We start from the raw sequence: 26,204 nt of genomic DNA, 5'->3' as shown, positions 1-26,204 counted from the left end.
CACGCGGTGGTTATTCTGAAACCACAAAACAAAGAAACGAACCAGGACAATAAAAGTAAAATTTAACAAATAATGAACTTATTAAAAGTAATGGTTAACCAAATAAAATGAATGTGAGGTAAAAACAATTTCCTCATTTGAGACTTCCCCACTCAGACTCATATATAAACAGGGAAATGATAAAAGAAAAGAAAATGATTTGGTCATCGGCCGGCACTCAGGTCTGTGTCCCAAATGGCTCGTAAGGCTTGCTGGTCACTCGTCGCATCCAAACCACCGTGCGGGAAGTGCACAAAATGGCGCGGAGTGACGCTCCTCGACATCCCAACGTGAGGTCCTTCTCACGATGCCGACTGCCCCAAACCTCTCTTGTTCAGTCTCTTTCCACAAGCGCACATGAGCCAAAGATGCCACCACGCAGGACCAAGCCAGAACAAAGAGGGAAAGCGACCACCTCCAACAACCACCAGCACAAAGAGAAGCGAAATGCGACTGCTTCCAACAACCGCCAGGACAAAGAAAGCAAAATGGCGAGACAGCTTCTCTTTCCTTCAGCTCTTGAATGTTGGACCCCGACGTCACACTCTGTCCAATCATCGAGTGCTACTCAAGCATCCATCACTCCGACAAATCACGAAGGCCAGAGCGAGGCCTCCTCATTACGAGTCGTCGGGGGACGGAGTCTAATCTCTGTTCAGGAATGTCTGGATGACGTCGTTCCCCGCAGATCGGAAAATGCTGTTTCTGTCGGCCCTGGCGGCGCTGTGAGCGAATGAGTCAATTTGTTGTAGTTGATTTACTGAGCCCTCAATTTCCTGGCTGGCCGAATGTAATAAAACCGAAAGGAAGACCACAGGAGGCAAATTACACACTGGGGAATTAATCTTTAAGCCCTAAAATTAATTAGCACAAAGCCACGCCCCTTATTACGACATGCAAATGGTCTTACCCGGACAGACGGCCTACTTATGTGCATCGAGATGGCTTTGCGGCATACGGAGCATGCTCATCTACACATTATAAACTTTCGATGAGGTATTTCATGCCTACCCCCACAAATGTGTGTGTGTGTGTGTGTGTGTGTGTGTGTGTGTGTGTGTGTGTGTGTGTGTGTGTGTGTGTGTGTGTGTGTGTGTGTGTGTGTGTGTGTATTGTTGCAATGCAGAATGTTCAAAGGGCATGAAACAAATGGCATGCAATAAGTAAAGCCTACATTGTGTAGCCATCCCCACTGCCGAAGCAAGAGTAGTGACATGATAAAAATCTCATCTTGTATATTACTGCGTGCGGGGCATTTGTTTATTATTGCAACAAAGCAAGGCGATGTCATGCCAATTTGCTTTTAGAATATGTTTCTCAAAAATGTCAAAAAAACACGCAAATTTTACTTCACATTTTCTGTTCCCTCTTCTTGCAAATGGACTGTCATGGAAATATGCTATTCATGTGAACCTTTTTTGCACTTAATTGTATCTAAAATATTTTACTCTTCTTCAGCATCAGTAATTGGTTACATGCTCACTTGCCTCAGAGTTTCATAATCTGGCTCCAATTTCTAATGCAAAAAAGGACCCAGCTACAAACTGTCATCCTGATTCGTCACAGACAAGGGGCCTCATCTCCACAAGCAAGCTTGCTGGCTGGCCCTCTTGCTTCCTGTAAACATCTCCACTCACCAAGTCCTGTTGGATCCACGAAAGAAATGTCAATAATTGTCTAAAAGGCCCGTTGCTTTAGCATGGATGCATCACGACGGTAATCCCAAAGCGCAATCACGTTTAAACGTTAAACTCCATCAAGTGTGCAACTTCTACGACGTGTTGCTTTGCATCAACAACTATTTTAGTTCTGACCACGGAATATTCCATCACACAAGAAACCATTACTCGTGACTCCCCCCGCTTGCAAGCAAATTCCTCATTTTTCCATGATGCACCTCAAGAGCATGCATGGCTTCCAATACAAATTTTGCTCACTATGGCGTACACTAGCTATGCCGCAATCGATACAATTGAAGGAACATGGCCAAATGGTGCTGGGTGTTCTAAGCACTGAAATCCTGATTTATAAAAGGTCGCATTACATTTTCTTAGCCAAGGACAGTGCAAATATTCCCTTTCAATTGTGCATCAATAAGTATCAAATATGTTAATATTAGCTTTGCACAATTTTAAAGAAACATTTAAGCATATATAGTATAATGACATTTTCTTCGTGCTTTAGAGCAACTTTGTTTTACCTCAAAAAAGTTGCAGCCTGCTGTCAAGTTGAGACGTGTGTGTGTGTGTGTGTGTGTGTGTGTGTGTGTGTGTGTGTGTGTGTGTGTGTGTGTGTGTGTGTGTGTGTGTGTGTGTGTGTGTGTGTGTCAGCTATATTACGAGCCTCAGCCCATGTATAAAAAATATATACGTATATTGTGGCTGTCCCATCTTCCATCACTCGCTTGTGGATATTTAAATACCGCAGTATTTTTTTTAAGATTACGGTAATCGAGTATATGCTTCTCTACTGCTACTTTTGCAATGGCCTTAATTAATTATTCCCACCTTCTTGTGGGGTTGGTTGAGGAACTTTTTGTGGGGTTTGCCGAGGACCATTCTTAGCCCAAGACTTTTACGAATAGGCAGGCCAGGCCTAAAGGTGGTAGAAATTGGGGATTTGGCCAGGGTGCCGATGTTAACTTGCCCAGCGTTGCTGTGCCTCTGATGCCGTGCCTCTGTTACCAGTAAGCTGGTACTAAGTTTGCCGATCTCGGAAGGATAACAGGCTGAGTCAACCCAGCTGGTGTTATTTCAACGGCACGAGAGGGGCTCTAACTCAAGACCCAAATATCTTAACTCAGCCAAATTGAGCGTTAAGCCCACACCAGGCTTAATGAATAACTAATGTAACGTGTTAACTAAGGTGGTGTAAAAGATGCTGCATCAACGGCGGTAAACTTCCTAAAGAAAACATTTTTTCTACAACCTTTAAAATCATTATTTTATTTCAATTGACATATATTTGAACACTGTAGCACACAAATCACCTTATTGGCACTTTCATAAACTTTTTGTTTAGCAGTACTTGGACAAAATGTTACGGCATTTTATGTCATCACGACTAATCAAATTTGCCGCTCGCAGACCCAGCCCATATCCTTGTTTCTCAAGACTGTGTGGGGTAAGGTGTTCTATGAACTCTCGAGTTATTATTATTATTATTATTATTCATCTTCTTCATATTTTGAAAAAAGATCAAGGCTCATGGAGGAGCAGATTGACAGGTGGGTGACATTGACACTGTGATGGAGTAAATAATGTTGACATACAAGGTAGCAACCAGGAACATGAAAGCATGCAGGTAAAACTGACGTATTATAAACTAGCAAAGGTACCCGTCAATGATGGTGGTTCGTAGATGTCTCACCTGAAATGAGCAACTTCCTTTGGAGTGTGTATTGATAGAAACGGGAATTCAGTGTAAATATTCAGTGAGCAAATGTCGCAATGGGTGAAGCTGGTAACCTAGACAACATCGTTCCATTCTATCAGCTAAGATTTCCAATCCATGCATGTTGTACCTCAGAAGTACTGCTCAGGAGTGAAGGTGATATTATGAAAGCTCACCTGGAAACTGGTTTAGGCATGTTTTGGGCCTACCGCCTGACAGAAGATCACCAAAGTTCTTTCCATACCAACTGACCACCTCCAGGTACCTATCCCTCTCCACATTGTTTCTTCAGCTCCGATCTTCCCCCACTCTCTATACTCCCGTAGCTTTGCTTTCAGCAATTTCACACAGCATTTCCTTCTGGTTTCGCATTCAATGATCCATCGATCAGCAGTTTCAGTTTCACTTTTCAACATCAGTTTCGCTTTGAGATAACAGTTTAGATTCGTCATTGCAACTTGTGATGCGACGTGAATAATGCACAGAAAGATCGGCCAAACTGATTTTTTTCGAGAAGTTTTTTTTGAATTTTCTAAGGGGTCTATAGTGTTTTAGGGTCATAAAGGGGACTAAAGTGTTTGAAGAATCAAGGCTCTTAAAAGGGCCTAATGGGGTCTAAAGGTGCTCAGTTTGGTCATACGACCAGCTCTGGGAAGAGTCTGGCTAGTTCTATATTCTTTTCATTTCCTAATGATGGAGCTCACTGTGCCCTTGGGAACTTTCACCACTCTAGAAATTGTTTTATTCCCTTCCCCAGATCTATGCCTCCTCACAATTATTTTTTGGAGTTCTACGGTCAGTTCCTCGGACTTCATGGTAGAGTTTCTGCTCTGACATGCACTGTCAACTATGGGACTTCATATAGAAAGGTGTCTGTTTCCAAAACATGTCCAGTCTATTGAAATAGCCACAGGTGGATGCCAATCAAGAAGTAGAGATATCTCAAGGATAATCAAAGGAAATTGGATGCATCTGAGCTCAATCAAGAGTGTTATAGGTTGCAAAGGTGTTGAATACTTCTTGACTCAAGACATTTCAGCTTTTCATTTTTTATGAATTTGTAAAAAATTCTAAAAATAAAATTCCACTTTGACATGATGGGGTATTATGTGTAGAAAAGTGCCAAAAAATCTCAATATTTATCCATTTTAAATTCAGGCTGTAACACAACAAAATGTGAAAAATGTCAAGGGGTTTGAATACTTTCTGAAGGCACTGCACATGATTAGCCTGTAGTATATGTGGAGGGTAACAAGGTTTGCATTGCTAGCTGAGCAAGTAATGTACGGGTAAATGTGAGAGGACAGGTGGAGCGAGACTAACAATAAGGTAAAGTGTTCAGCCACCAATCTGTCGGCATTGCACATCAGCCTCCTGTCATACTCGGGGTCTCTGGTTTACACCATTTTCCGGGTCACATGGTGATATCCGGCATTGCCAGCCGACAGAGGATGTCCATACCCCCATTGCATTGTGGATGAAAGCTTTGTAGACTGTTAAGAACTGAAAGTGGTTAAGGAAAAAATCATCTCTGCAGTACATTCCAAGGTGCCTCCCTGACCTGGATGCAGCTTGGATATGTGATCGACGCAGGAAAGGTCATGACAATTGTTCACCAAAGAAACTCCAAAGAATTAACCTCTGCCAGGGTTTAATTTCAGAAGTAAACTAGAGGATTAGCTATGTGGCCGTTATATATCTCAAGAGAGTAACTGTGTAAACACTGAATGGCACATTCCAGGTGACAGACCAACTTCATACTTTTGGTAGGTGCCAATCTCTAAGCTATCTGGTCCTGGATTTGATTTCTGATAAAACAATAATGCAACGAAAACTAATACATGTTATTACATTGTCAGCATGGAAAAACAGATCGGGGAAGACACATCAACACGTAGAAAGAATCTTCCCCAATTGGTTGATTTGGACATTAAAGATGTCATAATATATTTCACAAAAGTCGGTCCTCAAGTTGTTAACTTGACCAAAATCTATTGATTGTACATTGGACTGATCAGATTGCCTCTTAAAGATCATATTTGGTCAATACACATAACAAGAGTCCCATGAAGATCACTGGGATGGTGAACGTACTAATGTGTGTTAGAATCTATCAAATCAGATTTAACCTAAACCTCCATACCTTTCTTCATCACGACAAACATTTTCCCCTTCTTTACCTTTTGACAATGTGCGCCGAGTGGGTTCATCAAAAATGTAGTGGTCTGAGAGGGTCATTAACCAGTGTGGCAGCTACATTCAAATGTAAGGTGTGCACAGAGGGAGCTGCAGATTGAGGAAATGTTGAGTTGGATCTTGGAGACGGCGTGAAGCTGGAAGGTGTAAAAACATTTTGTTACTTAGGAGACATGCTGAATGGAGAAGGTGGATCAGTCTCGGCAACGGTTGCTAGAGTGAGATGTGCATGGAAGACGTTTCGGGAACTGAGTGGTGTGCTGATGAGGAGGGGAGTGTCGTTGAAGCTGAAGGGAAAGGTGTATGCTGCATGTGTGAGAGGTGTTATGATTTATGGGAGCAAGACATGGGTAATGAACGTAGAGCAGCAACGAAGGCTGGAAAGGGCGGAAATGTGAATGGCTCGGTGGATGTGCGCAGTATCGTTGAGAGAGAGGAAGACAAATGATGAATTGCGAAAGATGATGGGAATAGAGCCTGTGATTGATGCTGTGAAGAGGAACAGGTTGAGATGGTTTGGTCATGTGTTGAGGAAGGATGAAAGTGACTGGTTGAGAAGAGTGATGGAAATGAATGTAAAAGGAAGTAGAGGACAGGGAAGACCGAGAAAGACTTGGCTAAAGATGGTGGAAGAAGAAATGTGGGCAAGGGGGTTAACAAGGGGAGATGCAGAAAATAGGGCAAAATGGAGAAGATCGTCATGGGGACCGCAAGGCTAACCCCCGCTCTAGTCGGGAAAATGGCCTGAAAATGCAAGTTGTTGTTGTTGTTGTCTATCCATACAACCTTCATCCATGTCATGATCGTGTCCTTCATAAATGTCCACCCCCTTTTCCATCGATGTCCACCCCTTTGTTTATCAATGTCTTCTCTGTCTTTGTCCTTCAAAGGCAAAAATCTTCATGCTCATTACATCTATCTGAGTGATCCCTTTTACATCCTCACCACTTGTCTTTCTCGACCTCTATTGACTTGATTTGTCCAAAGGGTGGCTTAGTACCAATTGTACAACAAAATTAATATTCAAAAGGCAAATACACAAGGATATATGAGTGCCCAGGCTTACATTTCGTAAAAGGCCAAGGTCATCGAGGAAACAATGAACTAAACACAGTACATGGAATCATATTAGGCCGGGAGCCAAACATCACGAGGCAAGTGTTCAGATGAGAACAAAAAAACGATGAAAAGACAAACAACAAGAAAAAGAAGAAATACATCTGGTAACCACTGACTCACATGCCCATTGTTACAACAAGACATTTTGCACTTACATTAAAGATATGACTATCACAAGACTGCAGCATTGTATAAACATCAACAGCAATCGCTGTTGGATTTGGCCTTTGCCACAGGCGATCGGCATTATTCCAGACAGTGTAAGCACGTTCTCCCTGAACTATCCAGAACCAAGGCTCGTACCCCGAGGCAGATTCTGGGGATAAGGAATCCTGCTTATCTCGAATAAGCCAAGCTGGAAATTTCTTTCAGGTGAGTAAAATGCTGGGATGCTTTTTCCCTCAAGGCCCCTTCAGGTATAAATCCGCTACAGCACATTCTGCAGAGTCCTCTGCTTCTTTTATCCAAAACACACACACACAAACACAAACACAAACACAAACACACACACACACACACACACACACACACACACACACACACACACACACACGATGTATGGATGAAGTGAAAACATGAGCAGTGTTGCCTGGTCCAACATCCATGTTATCTTGCATTTCCTCAATCCCCATACACACAGAATGGGTCACAAAGTGCATTCTGGTTTTGTGCACACAGGGGGAGAAACATCAGGAACACACTTATTTTCAAAGGGATATCCCCTCTTTCAAACCCAACTGTAATCACTTATTCATGCTGATTCCTTAGCATCGATCAGAAAAGGAATTCATGGGGGCTGAAACCCAAAGCAAATCCTAATTTCCGAATATGAGCATGTGGAGTTAACCACACAGCTTTATTAAGACTTTTTGATCGCAACCTCTCTTTAATTAGGTGGCACAGAGAGATCCTACAGAATGTAAGCTTGATCGTCCATATACAGTCACGTGAAAAAGTAAGTACACCCCATGTAAAGTTTTGACTTTTTCAACATATTTCAACATACAGCTATTTGATCTTCATTTCAACAATATTGATAGATAAAAGTGATATAATATAACAAATATCATGAAACATTTACATTTTGTAGTCCATTGTATAATTTAAATAAACATAAATGGAAATTTTGCATGTGGAAAAAGTAAGTACACCCCTACATTTATCACTACTTCAAATACCTAAAATTAGAATCAGGTGCACCAGCTCAGGTAAAATGATTAGAACATCGTCAGAGAGGATCTTGGAGGAACCTGTCTTATTTAAACCTCAGACATTTCGTTTGGTTTGCTCCTTGTTGTTGAAGTGTGCGGCGTCACCATGCCTAGATCAAAAGAGCTCTCTGAGGCCTTCAGAAAGAAGGTTATAGATGCCTACGAGTCTGGGAAGGGGCTTAAAAAGATCTCCAAACAATTTGAAATCAATCATTCGACTGTCCGGAAGATCATCGACAAGTGGAGAAGATTCCAAACAACTGCCAACTTGTTCAGGCCAGGCCGCCCCAGCAAGTTCAGCCCGAGAGCAGACCGTAAGATGCTGAAAGAAGTCTCTAAGAACCCCAGAATGTCATCACGGGACCTACAGGTAGCTCTTGCCACTGTTGATGTCAAAGGGCATGAGTCTACCATTAGAAAGAGGCTGCACAAAATTGATCTACATGGGAGGTGTGCCAGGAGGAAACCTTTGCTGTCCAGAAAAAACATCAGGGCAAGACTAAAGTTTGCCAATGAACACCTCGGCAAAGACCAGCACTTCTGGAATAATGTGCTCTGGACAGATGCGTCAAAGGTAGAGCTATTTGGCCACAGTACCAGAAGACATGTTTGGCGAAAACCAAAGACAGCATTTGACCACAAGAACCTGATACCAACTGTAAAGCATGGTGGTGGAAATATTATGGTTTGGGGCAGCTTTGCTGCATCAGGGCCTGGGCAGCTCACCATCATATAATCCACTATGAATTCTTCATTGCACCAGAGGGTGCTTGAGGATAATGTGAGGCCATCTGTTGGAAAGTTGAAGCTCAACCGAGGGTGGACCTTGCAACATGACAATGACCCTAAACATACCAGTAAATCCCCCAAGGAATGGCTGAAAAGAAAGAAATGGAGGGTTCTGGAATGGCCAAGTCGAAGCCTGGATCTAAATCCAATCGAGATGTTGTGGGGGGATTTGAAATGAGCTGTGCATGCAGGAAACCCCTCAAACATCGCACAGCTGAAAGAATTCTGCATGGAGGAGTGGGCAAAAAATTCTCCCAGTCGATGTCAGAGACTGGTAGACAGTTATAAGAAACGCCTACTTGAGGTTGTTTCTGCCAAAGGGGGCAATACCACCTATTAGAGCCAAGGGTGTACTTACTTTTTCCACATGCGAAATTTGCATTTATGTTTATTTAAATTATACAATGGACTACAAAATGTAAATGTTTCATGATATTTGTTATACCATATCACCTTTATCTATCAATATTGTTGAAATGAAGATCAAATAGCTGTATGTTGAAATATGTTGAAAAAGTCATAACTTTACATGGGGTGTACCTACTTTTTCACGTGACTGTAGAACCTCTGCTGCAACTGCTTATTACCCCCACTGACATGAAGTGAAAATATGGGTGAAGCAATTGGTTCACTTTCTCTGTCTGTTGGTCTGTCTGTCTGTCTGTCTAAGGTTCTTGATGGAGGAACTACATAATTTGAAATACAACAACAAACAACAACATGCATTTTAAAGGCCATTTTCCCTACTAGAGCGGGGGTTAGCCTTGTGGTCCCCATGACAATCTTCTCCATTTTGCCCTATTTTCTGCATCTCTCCTTGTTAACCCCCTTGCCCGCATTTCTTCTTCCACCATCTTTAGCCAAGTCTTTCTCGGTCTTCCCCGTCCTCTACTTCCTTCTACATTCATTTCCATCACTCTTCTCAACCAGTCACTTTCATCCTTCCTCAACACATGACCAAACCATCTCAACCTGTTCCTCTTCACAGCATCAACCACAGGCTCTATTCCCATCATCTTTCGCAATTCATCATTTGTCTTCCTCTCTCTCAACGATACTCCGCACATCCGTTGAACCATTAGCATTTCCACCCTTTCCAACCTTCGTTGCTGCTCTACGTTCATTACCCATGTCTCGCTCCCATAAATCATAACACTTCTCACACATGCAGCATACACCTTTCCCTTCAGCTTCAACGACACTCCCCTCATCATCAGAACGCCACTCAATTCCTGAAACTTCTTCGATGCACATCTCACTCTAGCAACCGTTGCCGAGTCTGATCCACCTTCTCCATTCAGCATGTCTCCGAGGCAGCAAAATGTTTTCACACCTTCCAGCTTCACGCCATCTCCAAGATCCAACTCAACATTTCCTCCATCTGCAGCTCCCTCTGTGCACACCTTACATTTGAATGTAGCTACCATTTGAATGTAGAATGTACCCTCTCAGACCACTACATTTTTGATGAACCCACTCAGCGCACATTGTACATTGAATGGAGTTCACTCCGACACCCTTCCTACACACAGCACAGGGCCACTTCCCAGTTCTTTCCACCTCACCACATGCTTTACCACTTGCCATCACCTTCGTCTTTCCGATATTCACCTTCAGACCTTTTGTCTCCATATATTCCTTCCACTTGTTCATCTTTTCCTTCAGTCCATCCATACTTTCCGAAATCAACACCAGATCATCTGCATACAACTCCCACGGTAAACCCTCCTTTACGTTCTGAGCCAGCACCTCCATCACAGCTACAAATAGTAGTGCACTTAGTACCGACCCCTGATGCACTCCCACCTTCACCTCAAACTCACCACTGTTCCCGTCCTTAGTCCTTACAGCTGTGCGCGCTCTTTTGTACATTGCCATCACTACTCTGATCAACCATTCCTCCACTCCTAACTTCCTCAATGCCCATGTCAATACTTTGCGTAGAACCCTATCGAATGCTTTCTCCAGATCAACAAACCCAAGAAACAACTTCTTCCTCTTCTCCATGTACTTCTCCTGCAACTGCCTCACAATGAAAAGCGCGTCTGTCGTTCCTCTTCCTGGCATAAATCCAAACTGCATTTGGGTCATTCCATGTCAAATCATCAAAGAATCTGCCGTCATCTCTCAGATTTTTGTAAAACTTTGGGAACCAATTGGGACCCATGAAAAACGGCAAGAACTCAAATATTTTTGCTAACAGCCTCTTAATTAGTGAGATACAGACTAACGAACTTTGGACTAATTAGCGCGACGTCGCGAATTCAAATGGCCATATCTCTAAAAGTATAACACCTAGAGAGCTGGTTTTGGTGTCATTTTAAAGGTATTTTCATGCCCTATGAAATTGTCTGGGCAACATTTTCCTACCTCCAACCACAAAAAAGTTATCACAAAATATAAACTTCAATTGTGAATCCCCAAAAAATGTATCCTTCAAATTTCCTCAAATTCATCCCAGAGGTACCTTATGATGTCAAGAAGCTTCCACATAAGTTTTGTGATGGGCACTCCAATAGTTTCTGAGATATGAGCAATAATGTACATGTACGTATGGCATATAGGTTCGAAAATCAGCATTTGTAATGTATTATACAATCAATAAGTGAGTTCAAGTACACAGTGTTCACTAACCTGACTTAGGCTTTCAATTTCCTCTTCAATGCAGCAACAGCAGCACTTGTTTCTTTCTTGGAAATACAATATGTCCTTCCAGTTGCAGTGGTTGGTTCAACAGTAGTAAGCACATCCTGGTAGTCAATAGTGAGAGGGTCTGCTGGTTCCGGAAATGTATATGATGGGGATGGTCCATGTGGATGGAGGAACTTAACATCCACCTCATGCCTCTCTGGGGTATGTTCCATGACACATGCAACCCACCAGTGACCATCATAATCCACTGTAACATAACCAGTTATGGCTGAGACATTGTGATCGATCATCCCAGGTGTAAGTTTCAAACTTGATTCAAACTTGATTCAAACTTGTGCTTGAGTTGTTCTATCATCTCCTGTCCTGCATCCTGGAGTTTGTTAGATGGCAATCCTGTCGCGATTTCCAATTTTTTCTTCACAGTGTCACCGATTTTCTTGGTTTTGGATTTCACATATTTATCTGCAGCAAGTCTCTTTTTTGGAATAGGTGATTCTCCAATCAATCCCAAAGACTCATTCAGTGTATTCAGTTCCATTTCAGGAGAATGAAATTCAAACTCCCCTGAACTGCCTGGTATTGGTGATTCACCTCCACCATCATTGTCCTCACTACTGCTAATAGCGCTGCTGGTCACTGGTAATGGTATTTCACTCTGAGTCTCTACCACACCTGGTTGTCTTTTTGCCAGTTTCTTACGACACTGGGTACAGATTTTCTGTGCACTTTGCAGTTTGAGGCTTGGATGAGCGGCTATGGCTTTTTGGCTAACAGCTCTCAAGCCAGACGACTTTGGTTTTTCATGAGCTCCAAAGGGATTGCAGCAGGATTTCTGCTTCAAGATGAACTTTTCCTTGGCAGTCGTCATTTTTCTGCAGCTCCTTCAGAAGTGAACTGCCAATTTCTGTTGGTGGCAGGCCTAAGCATTACACTAAGCCAAATTGGACTTTCCCTGGGGATCTTAGACTGTGAAAGTTGCATCACCTCGAATTACCCACATGGGAAATCCCAGTTGGAATTCCCCAGATGAGAATTCCTCTCAGGCCCAGTTGAAAATGAAAGTATATGATACTTCAAAGCAATTGATGGTTGTTCCCTGTGTTCCCTGTCATGGCTAGGTTAGAATGATTGTATAATACATTACAAATGCTGATTTTCGAACCTATATGCCATTCGTACATGTACATTATTGCTCATATCTCAGAAACTATTGGAGTGCCCATCACAAAACTTATGTGGAAGCTTCTTGACATCATAAGGTACATCTGGGATGAATTTGAGGAAACATTTTTTTTGAAGGATACATTTTTTTGGGATTCACGATTGAAGTTTATATTTTGTGATAACTTTTTTGTGATTGGAGGTAGGAAAATATTGCCCAGACAAATTTATAGGGCATGAAAATACCTTTAAAATGACACCAAAACCAGCTCTCTAGGTGTTATACTTTTAGAGATATGGCCATTTGAATTCGCGACATCGCGCTAATTAGTCCAAAGTTCGTTAACCTGTATCTCACTAATTAAGAGGCTGTTAGCAAAAATATTTGAGTTCTAGCTGTTTTTCATGGGTCCCAATTGGTTCCCAAAGTTTTACAAAAATCTGAGAGATGACGGCAGATTCTTTGATGATTTGACATGGAATGACCCATTTCGTCGATCTTCACTTTCTTCCTTATCCTCCTCTCCAACACCCTTTCCAATACCTTCATTCCATGCTCCAATAACTTTATCGCTCGGTACGAGCCACACTCCAGAGGGTCGCCTTTCCCCTTGTATAGAGGGACGAGGGTACTCAGTTCCCAAACCACTGGAATGCGGCCTTCTTTCACCACCAGATTACAGATCTCTGTCATTCTCTTCACACCCCAACTTCCTGCTGCCTTCAACATATATCCCACAGCTCCCGTCGGCCCTCCCGCTTTTCTACCCTTCGTTGCTTTTATCGCTTCCTCAACTTCCTTCTCAGTTATCTTCTCTGCCGGTCCTAAAACTGGGTTACTCTCTATGTTGCCATCCCATTCATTCTCTGTATTCAACAGCATTTCCATATATGTTTTCCATCTTCCTTTAATTCCATCTGGGTCGACAACGATTTGTCCCACTTCATCCTTCAAGCAACTCACCCCCATCACATCACACCTCTCTTTCGCTATCTGCTTTGCAATCCTGAATACTGGTTTCTGACCCTCTTCGAATCCAAGCGTTCTCCAAACATTTTCCTACATGCCTCCTGCGCCTTTGCTACCTCTTTCTTTGCAGCCTTCCTGGCTGCCTTATAACTTTCATGCTCTGCTGTTTCTGCTCCCGTACCCTTCGCCTTCTGCCACTCCTTGAACTTCTTCCTCTTCTCGTCAATCCTCTTTCCAACTTCATCATCCCACCACCATGTTTCCGAGTGCCTCAGTGGTCCTTTTGTCCATCCACATACCTCACCAACGGCTCCCAACAGACTCGCTTTCATTGACACCCAACCACTTTCAAACTCAACCACATCATCCTCGACCCTACTCAGCCTCTCTTTTAATGCCTCCCTTCCTGTCATCTCTTTCAACCTCCACACCTTCATTCTCGGTTGGTACTTCACCCGCCGAGCTCTCCTCGCACCTTTCACCCTTATGTCACAGACAACCAAGTGGTGCTGTGAAACAGCCTCCTCCCCCGGGATCACCTTTGTGTCCCGGAGGTGCCCCCTATCTCGCCTACGCACCATCAGGTAGTCAACGGATGTCGTCGACCCACATGACGTGTATGCAACAAGCTTATTATCCTCTTTCTGGAACTGAGTATTACAAATCAACAAATCAGCTCCATCAGCAAACTCCAAAATCCTTTCACCTTCTCCATTTCTCACACCATATCCGTAACCCCCATGAACTCCGTCAAAACCATCCATACTCCTTCCCACATGTCCATTTAGGTGTCCTCCTACCACAACAACTTCCTCCTCTTTCACGTTTTCCATCAGCTTCTCTATCGCACACCAGAACTTGTCCGTCTCTTCATCGCTCCGACCAACCTGCGGAGCATATCCCGAGATGATGTTCACCAAGAGCTTTCCAATCATCATTTTCACCATCATCAACCTATCACTCACTCTAGTCACACTCACCACACTGTCTACAAACTCCTCAGAAAACAGGACACCAACACCATTCACGCCCTCCAGGCACCCTTGCCACATAAACTTGTATTTCTGTCCCTGCCTACCCTTCACCATTCTCCCACCACTTCCCTTCCATCTCGTCTCTTGCACACAACATATGTCCACTCTTCTTCTGACCAATACTTCCACCACTTCTCCTGATCTCCCTGTCATTGTCCCTATATTCCATGTCCCAAACCTCAGAAACCGATCTCCACTTCGGGCTGTACCCTGCCCATATGTAGTTGTAATTGTCATGGTTCTCTTTTTGAGGCAATGTTTTTATGGCCGGATGCCCTTCCTGACGCCAACCCTCTTAGTCATCTCTTACGACACGCAGGGATACGGTGTACCTATTCTAATCCAGGGTACACACTGGGAAACGTTCAAAACACGGAAATTCTGGGGTGGGAGGGGGGGGAGGGCAGCATCAGCATCACGGCTGCGGTTTAAACATATTTAAATAATATTTAAACAAAACCATGAAAAACAATCTGGGAAAAGTCTCTAAGTGAGAATGTGGATTTGAGAAAGCAGGAGCAGAGGTGGAAGAAAAACGAGATATAGGGGGCGGGGCACAAGTCGAGACGAGGAGGAGAGCGAACAAGCACGTGTCCGGGAGGAGAGAAAGAATTAATATAGAATTTTTTGTTTGTTTATTTGTTTGTTGTGTTTTCAAAACGCTGGACAAAGGGTAAGATGTTCGTGAGAGGTAGGGGGGAGAAAAGAAAATCAAAGAAACAAGCAAATACTATGAAAGAAAGAACCCATATTCACAAAACACTGACGGGGGGGGGGGGGGGAGGGAGCCCGGAGAGACCAGGAGAGAACTACATAATTTCAAATGAATGTTATATTTTGAACATTAATCAGAACATGAAATGCAACACAAAACTGCAGTTTAGCAGTACTTTGGCTCTGAATTCGAAATTGTACGGAATCTCATTCTGAGCACGCATGCTCACAGAGGAAGAAGGAAAAAAATGACTTTGTCTGTCTGCCTGTCTGGCAGTCAAACAAAATTGAAAAACATTCCAAACAGGAAACTTACTGATTTTAGAAACGTCATAAAAGACACATACAACAGGCACGAATAACTGGCTTAATGTGTTAAATAAGGTCATGTAAAAGACACTGCATCAACGTTGGTAAACGTTCCGAAAAAAGTTTTTTTTTTTTTTTCTCCAACCTTTAAAATCTTTATTTTACTGCAATTGAAATATATAATTGACACTATAGAACACAAATCACCTCCTTAGCACTTTCAAAACCCTTCAGTTTAGCAATTCTTGGATAAACTATCATGCCATTTTACACCATCTCAAGCAATCAAATGTGCCGCTCACTCTCTTGAGCATTGGGGAATATCGAGATTCAGACAAAATGGCGTCTCAAAGGAAATAAACTCTGTGCCCAGAAACACAAAACAAGATTTGAAAAGAACCTTCCCATGTCCTTTTTCTAAAAATTGCACAGGGTAAGGTGTTCTATGAACTCTATTGTTACCCTCGCCAGAGGAGAGGGTATTGCATTTGAGTCCGTTTGTCTGTCTGTTTGTCTGTTTGTCCACACAGAATAAATATGATTTTCTCTGCAACTGTTGGTCCAATTGACAGGAAATTTTCACCATCGGTGCAACTCCACCTGTATAATTTTTTTATGATAATTATGACGTCATAGGTCACGTGGTTTGACCACCATCTTGGAAAAACCGAATACATTTGCACCTCTATATCTCCGAAAGCACTGCATTGAAAAAATTGAGGCATGGCTCATTGTAAAGGTGCCTCCATTATGACATCATAATTCGACAAGTACAAAACATCATCAGATCAAGATGAAATTTCTTGAGCATAATCTAGAGCTAAATTGGTGGAGAAAAAATAATAATGATGACGTCATTGGTCACGTGATTCGGCCGCCATATTTGTTTTAACACAAAAGCCTTAAAAACCACTGAAAACACATCCTGGTGAGGGTCTGCAATCTCCGATTGCTCTTTCTTGTTTTTATTGTTTTATGCTCACCATTAGTGTTTTCTTCTTGCCTTTAAGTACCTGAAGTGAGCAGGCACTACAAAACATAACAATGTCAACAATGATGATGATGATGATGATATAATCAAACGGCAATGGATTTACAGTGATTGGTATCTGGCTTGCAATAACTCAATCAATCAATCAAATTAACTTTAGTCTTTACAGACCAGTTACAGGGCAGTTGCTGAAGCAGTTGCTGAACAAAGTTTATGCTGGGTGGTTCGCCGTTGCCTTTAAGAAATCAGTTGCAAGGACAGAAATTTGCAATTTGCTCAGGATGCTGGCGATAACTAGCCTACTCTTCATGAGAGACACTGTGGGATATTTAACATCCACTAATAATCAGTGCTGGCAGACGGGTCCTCCGGCTTAACATTCTTCGGAATGGCGGCACACACATTGATGCGTCGCCCTGCATGCGAAACACCGGGATGGCAGTTTACAACTGGGTCGAGATTCAAACCCAGACTACACAGCCCAAAAGTGAGTGTGCATACCTCGAAGGTATCCTCCCGGCCCTTTTTCAATAACTACTCCCTTGTAAAATATTTCAAGTCAAATTCCATTCACCTTAAACTCAGCCTGAAGATAAAAATTCCAAAAACATGTGCTTTGTGGGATTTCTTTAAAGTCATGCCACAATTGCCTGTTTGTCATTAAGTAAAATATTTTCTCATGGAGGCGGATATGCCAGGCCAATGAAGCAAAAAGAATGATGGCAAGCGTCTTGGTGGATTGGAGAACAAACAATACCAAAAATAAAGGAAGTTGGCCGATGGAAAAGTGGAGTTGGGTATCTTTCACATGCACAGACTTTTATTGCCAAGACCCAGAGGTTCTTCCACTTTAAATAAACACGTTACGATTTGTTTTATAAACAGCACGAGCGTAACAAAAAAAACATTCTCGAAATCCAAAGTTATATTATACTTCAGAGTTTATTTTTGGAGGAACAAAACACAAATATAAACTTTTTAAAACCAGAGGTGCAGGTGTAAAAACGAAACCATTGCAAAGGAAAGAATCAGAAAATATATCAATCTCCAACTGCTTCTTTCACGTGACATAAGTGGGGAGAGACAAATTAAAATCGGACATCAAATTTCGATGACCACTTTCAATCGCACTTGAACGATCTAGTTTGGCATTCTACGAGTCATCTGGTTTGTTGTACGGTCCGAGTACACGGATGCTCCACATTCGCACATCTTTGATCTTCTATTTGCAGAAAACGTGACGGCATCTTCAATCAAGGGTTGGCCAATTGGCAATTGGCGACCAAGGGTTGGCCTTGCGGACCCCATGACAATCATGGTTCCCTGTTTGAGGCAATGTTTTTATGGCCGGATGCCCTTCCTGACGCCAACCCTTGGTCGCCTCTTACAATGCGCAGGGATACGGTGTACCTATTCTAAACCGGGGTACACACCGTGATCATCCCAGCAAGCTGGTACTCAATTAGCCGACCTCGGAAGGATGACAGGCTGAGTCAACCCCCCTGGCGTTAATTCAGCGATCGACCGGGATTCGAACCCAGGATCCTAGGATCCCAAGCCGGCACCCCTAACCGCTAAGCCAACGAACCCAGGATTCTAGGATCCCAAGCTGGCACCCTAACCGCTAAGCCAACGAACCCAGGATCCTAGGATCCCAAGCTGGCACCCTAACCGCTAAGCCAACGAACCCAGGATCCTAGGATCCCAAGCCGGCACCCCTAACCACTAAGCCAACACCAGGCTATCTTCACATCTTTAATAGTGTCCTGATTTTATTTAAGGAAGACCGGATCTTCCTATGGACCTCAAACTCTTGGTCGTGGTTTGCTTGGGCGGGTGATGAGGGCTTTTCGTGACACGATGGCATTTTGATAATGACCAGACTATGTCAATCGGTACGAGCTGTGGTCCAGGAATGTAAGGAATGGAGCATCTGACAGTAAAATGGACAGTAATAGCACAGGCATGCGTGTCTTATTAAATAATTCAGACAAAAATGTGAACAGTCTGGACAGGGAGAGCCACAGCAATTTTAAAGGATTATGAACTCCTGAAGGTGGCCGCCAAGTTTAACGAAAATTATAGTCATCATTGGCTATGAATCAAACTTTGCACAACGACACAGATTTGAACGGAGAGACAGTTCAGGATATACGCGTTTCAAAATTTGTAAATAGCTATGCTGACGGATGATGGAAAAGGATGCGTCAACACACAACAACCTGTAAAACAGCCTGCGTCACCATTATTGATTTGTTCGTGGTAGTCACAGTAACAATGATTATTTTTCCCCTTCAGCCAGAATACATGATCTCCCAGCACTAGGTGAGAGTGGTAGTCATATCAGTAATAATAACGTCGCCATCTTTGAATTGGGTATTGCACCAGGCAGACCAGAGCAGAATTTAAACAGTGATGCAAACTTCTCCTCTTCCCTTTATAAGGGGGTGAGGTCCGGTGGTGCCAAGCTCGTACCCTGCCTGGACCACGATACTCCTCCACTGCCCACTGTCCTCAGCCAACTCCCTCAACACTCACCCAACCACCTCCACCTTACTGATATCCCTCTTCACACAATCCTCTCATCTCGACCACAGGCTACCTCTTTTCCTCCTACCCTGCTCCCTCAACCTATCCGCTCTCTTTGCCATTCTCTCTTCCTTCGTCCACACCAAATGTGCAGCCCATATCAGCCGGCATTTCACCAATCTCCCCGTCACGTTCATCTGCACACCAATCCCCTCCCTCAGTTCATCCATTCTCCTTCTATCCACCCTCTTCACTTCTGCAATCCTCCTGACCCAGTTATTCTCACAAACCTGCTGGACTTTTAAATACGCCAATTTGTTACAGTGTGCAAGATGGGGCTTATTCAACATTACACATGTGGGAGGGATACAGGGATGGCCTACGATGCGTGTACCGGCCTCCGAGTTGTCTGCCCGGTACAGCTATAAAACGTCACCTTGGTGTTTTGCAGGCGGGGAGATGCCGTCCATCAGGAGGGGGTTAGGCCGGACGGACGACTGTCTGTGAGCACCGGTTTTGTGGACCTAAGCCCATATTGCGTGTTGGGCCACGATCGTGACCCCTATAAAATATGGTCATTATATGGACAAGTTCTAGCTATGATTTGTATGCAAATGAGTTTAAACTGACGTCATCCCAAAGAACGAATCATGACCTTTCTTGGAATGTATAATACCTGTGGTAACTTACGAAAGCTTGCCTCTAATGTCTAATTGGTGGAGAAAAGCCGATGACAAAAAACCATTTCTGGGCTACTAACCAGTAAATCCAGCACTTCATGGGTTAAAGATTCCGTCGTGACTTTCACGGTGAGTAGACGAGTTATCGCAGGCACTCTGAACAAATTACAATTTACAAACAATGGTCTGGTCTTACTAAACATCCCTTGATAGGTGCTTACAATGCTTACAATCTCAGTGAGGTGTGGTGGGCAGGGCAGCAATTTGTAATTTGTTCAGGGTGCCGGCGATAGCTCTCCTACTCATCGCGAAGGACACCGTAGGGTCTTTACCGTCAACCAACTAATGCTGACAGACAGGATGCCCAGTATGACGTCCATCTGAAGGACGGCACACACATTGATGAATCACACTGCCTGTGAAATCCCAGGAGGACAGTTTTGTAGCTCATTTGGGTAGTGGGTAGGGATTCGAACCCAGACCAGACAGCATTGAGGAGGATGTGCATACCTCTAGGTCATCCTGCTAGCAGCTCTCACTACATAGTAATAGAGTATGTATATCCACTTATTGTATTCATTTCAAATAAACTTATCAATGCCTCTCATACCTGAGAAAAGAGAAGTTTCACAAAAGGAAAAGAGGAGATTTAAAAAAAGGGAGAATGGAGAGGATAAAGAAGTGTAGGGAGAAGAGATGACAAAAGAGAGGTGAGGTTGGGTGACGATGGTAAGGGTGCATGTGTGATATCATATGGATGAAAAGAGGAGGGTGGAGGTGGTGGAAGGAGGTCAAAGCATTGATGGATGTAATATGTAGATGGCTCTTCGCCAAGCCACCAGAGGATTGATTGCAAGGAAATTGGACGAGTCCAAACACCGCACGACCGTCGGTTTACAGATTACAGGACGGGACAGAATTCGCTAATACCGTACAAGGAGTTTATCTCCACATCGAGCAGCCATTAAAGTGCCTGTCGCCCAGGCAGAGAGGCTGTGTGTTCCTAAACGCTCGAGTGGAGGTCTCGTCCTTCAGTCGTTCACTCAGCACTCACGAAACCAGCAAAAGGCAATTTCATTGCCACGCCCACAAGCTCATCATTGCCACGCCCACAAGCACATCAGCAACAACGAACATAGAACTCCACAACACCACGACCGCTGGTGAGTGTCCAGAAAAAGATTAAAGTAATACAATCTCGTCAGGAATTAATAAAATGGTGATTTATATTGGGGTTTACCACAGATGTACACGAAGTGAGGTGTTCTCGTCAGAAATAAATAAAATGGTGATTTATATTGGGGTTTACCACAGATGTACACGAAGTGAGGTGTTCTCGTCAGAAATAAATAAAATGGTGATTTATATTGGGGTTTACCACAGATGTACACGAAGTGAGGTGTTCTCGTCAGAAATAAATAAAATGGTGATTTATATTGGGTTTACCACAGATGCACACGAAGTGAGGTGTTCTCGTCAGAAATAAATAAAATGGTGATTTATATTGGGGTTTACCACAGATGCACACTGAGTGAGGTGTTCTCGTCAGAAGTAAATAAAATGGTGATTTATATTGGGTTTACCACAGATGCACACGAAGTGAGGTGTTCTTGTCAGAAATAAATAAAATGATGATTATATATTGGGGTTTACCACAGATGCAAGCTGAGTGAGGTGTTCTTGTCAGAAGTAAATAAAATGATGATTATATATTGGGGTTTACCACAGATGCAAGCTGAGTGAGGTGTTCTTGTCAGAAGTAAATAAAATGATGATTATATATTGGGGTTTACCACAGATGCACACTGAGTGAGGTGTTCTCGTCAGAAATAAATAAAATGATGATTATATATTGGGGTTTACCACAGATGCACACTGAGTGAGGTGTTCTCGTCAGAAATAAATAAAATGATGATTATATATTGGGGTTTACCACAGATGCACACTGAGTGAGGTGTTCTCGTCAGAAATAAATAAAATGGTGATTATATATTGGGGTTTACCACAGATGCACACTGAGTGAGGTGTTCTCGTCAGAAATAAATAAAATGATGATTATATATTGGGGTTTACCACAGATGCACACTGAGTGAGGTGTTCTCGTCAGAAATAAATAAAATGATGATTATATATTGGGGTTTACCACAGATGCACACTGAGTGAGGTGTTCTCGTCAGAAATAAATAAAATGATGATTATATATTGGGGTTTACCACAGATGCACACTGAGTGAGGTGTTCTCGTCAGAAATAAATAAAATGGTGATTATATATTGGGGTTTACCACAGATGCAAGCTGAGTGAGGTGTTCTCGTCAGAAGTAAATAAAATGATGATTATATATTGGGGTTTACCACAGATGCACACTGAGTGAGGTGTTCTCGTCAGAAATAAATAAAATGATGATTATATATTGGGGTTTACCACAGATGCACACTGAGTGAGGTGTTCTCGTCAGAAATAAATAAAATGATGATTATATATTGGGGTTTACCACAGATGCAAGCTGAGTGAGGTGTTCTCGTCAGAAGTAAATAAAATGATGATTATATATTGGGGTTTACCACAGATGCACACTGAGTGAGGTGTTCTCGTCAGAAATAAATAAAATGATGATTATATATTGGGGTTTACCACAGATGCAAGCTGAGTGAGGTGTTCTTGTCAGAAATAAATAAAATGATGATTATATATTGGGGTTTACCACAGATGCACACTGAGTGAGGTGTTCTCGTCAGAAATAAATAAAATGGTGATTATATATTGGGGTTTACCACAGATGCACACTGAGTGAGGTGTTCTCGTCAGAAATAAATAAAATGATGATTATATATTGGGGTTTACCACAGATGCACACTGAGTGAGGTGTTCTCGTCAGAAATAAATAAAATGATGATTATATATTGGGGTTTACCACAGATGCAAGCTGAGTGAGGTGTTCTCGTCAGAAGTAAATAAAATGATGATTATATATTGGGGTTTACCACAGATGCAAGCTGAGTGAGGTGTTCTTGTCAGAAGTAAATAAAATGATGATTATATATTGGGGTTTACCACAGATGCACACTGAGTGAGGTGTTCTTGTCAGAAGTAAATAAAATGGTGATTTATATTGGGGTTTACCACAGATGCAAGCTGAGTGAGGTGTTCTTGTCAGAAGTAAATAAAATGGTGATTTATATTGGGTTTACCACAGATGCACACTGAGTGAGGTGTTCTTGTCAGAAGTAAATAAAATGGTGATTTATATTGGGTTTACCACAGATGCACACTGAGTGAGGTGTTCTCGTCAGAAATAAATAAAATGATGATTATATATTGGGGTTTACCACAGATGCAAGCTGAGTGAGGTGTTCTTGTCAGAAGTAAATAAAATGATGATTATATATTGGGGTTTACCACAGATGCAAGCTGAGTGAGGTGTTCTTGTCAGAAGTAAATAAAATGGTGATTATATATTGGGGTTTACCACAGATGTACACGAAGTGAGGTGTTCTCGTCAGAAATAAATAAAATGACGATTATATATTGGGGTTTACCACAGATGTACACGAAGTGAGGTGTTCTCGTCAGAAATAAATAAAATGGTGATTTATATTGGGGTTTACCACAGATGTACACGAAGTGAGGTGTTCTCGTCAGAAATAAATAAAATGACGATTATATATTGGGGTTTACCACAGATGTACACGAAGTGAGGTGTTCTCGTCAGAAATAAATAAAATGGTGATTTATATTGGGTTTACCACAGATGTACACGAAGTGAGGTGTTCTCGTCAGAAATAAATAAAATGGTGATTTATATTGGGGTTTACCACAGATGTACACGAAGTGAGGTGTTCTCGTCAGAAATAAATAAAATGGTGATTTATATTGGGTTTACCACAGATGTACACGAAGTGAGGTGTTCTCGTCAGAAATAAATTAAATGATGATTATATATTGGGGTTTACCACAGATGCAAGCTGAGTGAGGTGTTCTTGTCAGAAGTAAATAAAATGGTGATTTATATTGGGTTTACCACAGATGCACACGAAGTGAGGTGTTCTTGTCAGAAATAAATTAAATGATGATTATATATTGGGGTTTACCACAGATGCAAGCTGAGTGAGGTGTTCTCGTCAGAAATAAATTAAATGATGATTATATATTGGGGTTTACCACAGATGCAAGCTGAGTGAGGTGTTCTTGTCAGAAGTAAATAAAATGGTGATTATATATTGGGGTTTACCACAGATGCACACTGAATGGGGTGTTCTCGTCAAAAATAAATAAAATGGTGATTATATATTGGGGTTTACCACAGATGCACACTGAGTGAGGTGAACTGAAGTGTATGTTCATGTAGTCGTTGGTTAATGCCACGGTCTACCACCACGACGACCACCACCACGACGGTGACATCTCATTGCAAAGTTGTTGCGGGAGGGAGAGAAACAGTATGGTGGAGGCAATAAAAGGGGGAGGAGCGAGGGTGGGGGGGGGAGGGGGAGGAGCGAGGGTGGGGGGGGAGGAGCGAGGTTGGGGGGGGGGAGGAGCGAGGGTGGGGGGGGGAGGAGCGAGGGTGGGGGAGGGAGGAGCGAGGGTGGGGGGGGAGGAGCGAGGGTGGGGGGGGGAGGAGCGAGGGTGGGGGAGGGAGGAGCGAGGGTGGGGGAGGGAGGAGCGAGGGTGGGGGAGGGAGGAGCGAGGGTGGGGGGGGGAGGAGCGAGGGTGGGGGGGGAGGAGCGAGGTTGGGGGGGGGAGGAGCGAGGGTGGGGGGGGAGGAGCGAGGGTGGGGGAGGGAGGAGCGAGGGTGGGGGAGGGAGGAGCGAGGGTGGGGGGGGGAGGAGCGAGGGTGGGGGGGGAGGAGCGAGGTTGGGGGGGGAGGAGCGAGGGTGGGGGGGGAGGAGCGAGGGTGGGGGGGGGGAGGAGCGAGGGTGGGGGGGGGGGCGGAAAGAGCGGTAAAAGTGTCCACGCCTTTTATCATGTCACGTGCTACAAGTGTAGCGAGAATGGGATAGGCCAAACGACTGTAGTGTACACAAAGCAAACTTAGGCAGTGGCAGCTTCTACTTTCAAAGTCATTTCGGCCTGTTATAGTTTCCTTGCTTTGTTCCTGTCAAGAGAAACTTTTTGCGTAAACTTCGAGGAAAAAATGTCACAACTCTCCTCAGAACAGCTTTCCTTTTCTTTGCAAGTAAAGCGATAGTTTGTAATATTTTCACAATTACGTATGTTTACATATTGTTCGGGGCACAGGATTATAACGGTGCTTTCAGAGGTACATTTACAGGGGATCCTGAAATTGAGGTCCGGAAGTCGAAGGGAACAACACGAGCTGGACGCTGTGAGAAAATAGACGAGGAGTCCGACGTCGAGCCAGCGTGGGGGCTGGATATGAGGAAGAAGAAGAGCGTCCTTCCAGCACGAGGCCGCAGGCCCCTTCGCCAGAGGGTCGGAGCCTCAGGGCGGAAGGCTCCGAGCCCACGATGCCCATTAATTATTCACTGGGGTTTGGTGGCGTAAACACCGCGAGCAGCCGAACAAAGGTTGCGGAGGAGCCGTGCGGCCTTTATTGGATTACAGTGGTCGCATCGCATCCGCGCATCGCATCCGCGCACCGTCGGCCCCTGAGCGAGCATAAAAGAGCTGCTTAAAAGGGACGATCCCGTTACGCCACGATCATGCCGGTGTAGCGTGTGCGACATTGCTCTATGCACGGAGCGCCGAGCGGGCTCACCTGGCACGTTTGTGTCCACTGTGAGTTGCTCTTCGCCACCGTCTCGCCATTCACCTGGCCCTGCTGCTGTCTTGCCGCCACCTCCTCCTCTCCCTCCTCCTCCTCCCCGCGGACCAAGGCCGCGGCCGCGGCTTCTGATTCTGTGCGCATCCGTTTGCTCTCGGGTTGCGATTCTTCGAAGCTGTCCCGACGCGGCCTGCCCCCGCGTCCTCGTTGCCTGGACGCTTCGTCGGTGCCGGGAACCTCCGCCATGCCGCGCGGCGCGTCTGCTTATGCTCGCGGGGAATGAACGCACTCACACGGTTTGAGCCCGGAGGTGGCGAACGCCGGGAGAAAGCGGGAGATACGCGGGGGCGGGGGCGGGAAGAGAGGACGACAGAACGGGAGAGAGAAAGAGCGAGGAGTGTGTCCCTCCGCTGGGTGATGCTCGGCTCGCCGCGCCCTGTCTTCCTGGGCTCTGGTCGCTGCGTATGCGAGGGTGGGGTGGCGGTGGGGGCTCGTCCCTACCAACCTTACAACCCAAAGCCCCGAACCCCCCTGGTCCGGCCCCGCCAGATGTGCGCGGAGCAGAGGGCCGAGGCTCCGGCCAGTCTAGGCGGAGAAACAATCGTGTGCATTTTACCCCGTCCTCCTCCTCTTCCCCTTCTTCAACAATGATGATGTTCCCTACCCTGAGAGTGATTGGCTGCACCGGGTCTT

General features: G+C 43.9%; 1 protein-coding gene across 1 annotated transcript in view; it reads right to left on the bottom strand.

The window, feature by feature from the left end:
• LOC137423419 (RNA binding protein fox-1 homolog 3) overlaps positions 1–25,997 on the bottom strand; it is an 891,619-nt gene extending 865,622 nt beyond the window's left edge. The window contains 1 exon segment of the mRNA XM_078774235.1: positions 25,506–25,997. Within this exon segment, the coding sequence (XP_078630361.1) occupies positions 25,506–25,757 (252 nt within the window). The 5' untranslated portion in view covers positions 25,758–25,997.
• Positions 25,998–26,204: the final 207 nt, after the last annotated feature.

Source organism: Myxine glutinosa, chromosome 3, assembly GCF_964187855.1.
Source record: "Myxine glutinosa chromosome 3, kmMyxGlut1.1, whole genome shotgun sequence".
NCBI classification, from domain to species: domain Eukaryota; kingdom Metazoa; phylum Chordata; class Myxini; order Myxiniformes; family Myxinidae; genus Myxine; species Myxine glutinosa.
Note: the sequence above shows the minus strand (reverse complement) of the source record. Positions and strands in the feature narration are given on the sequence as shown.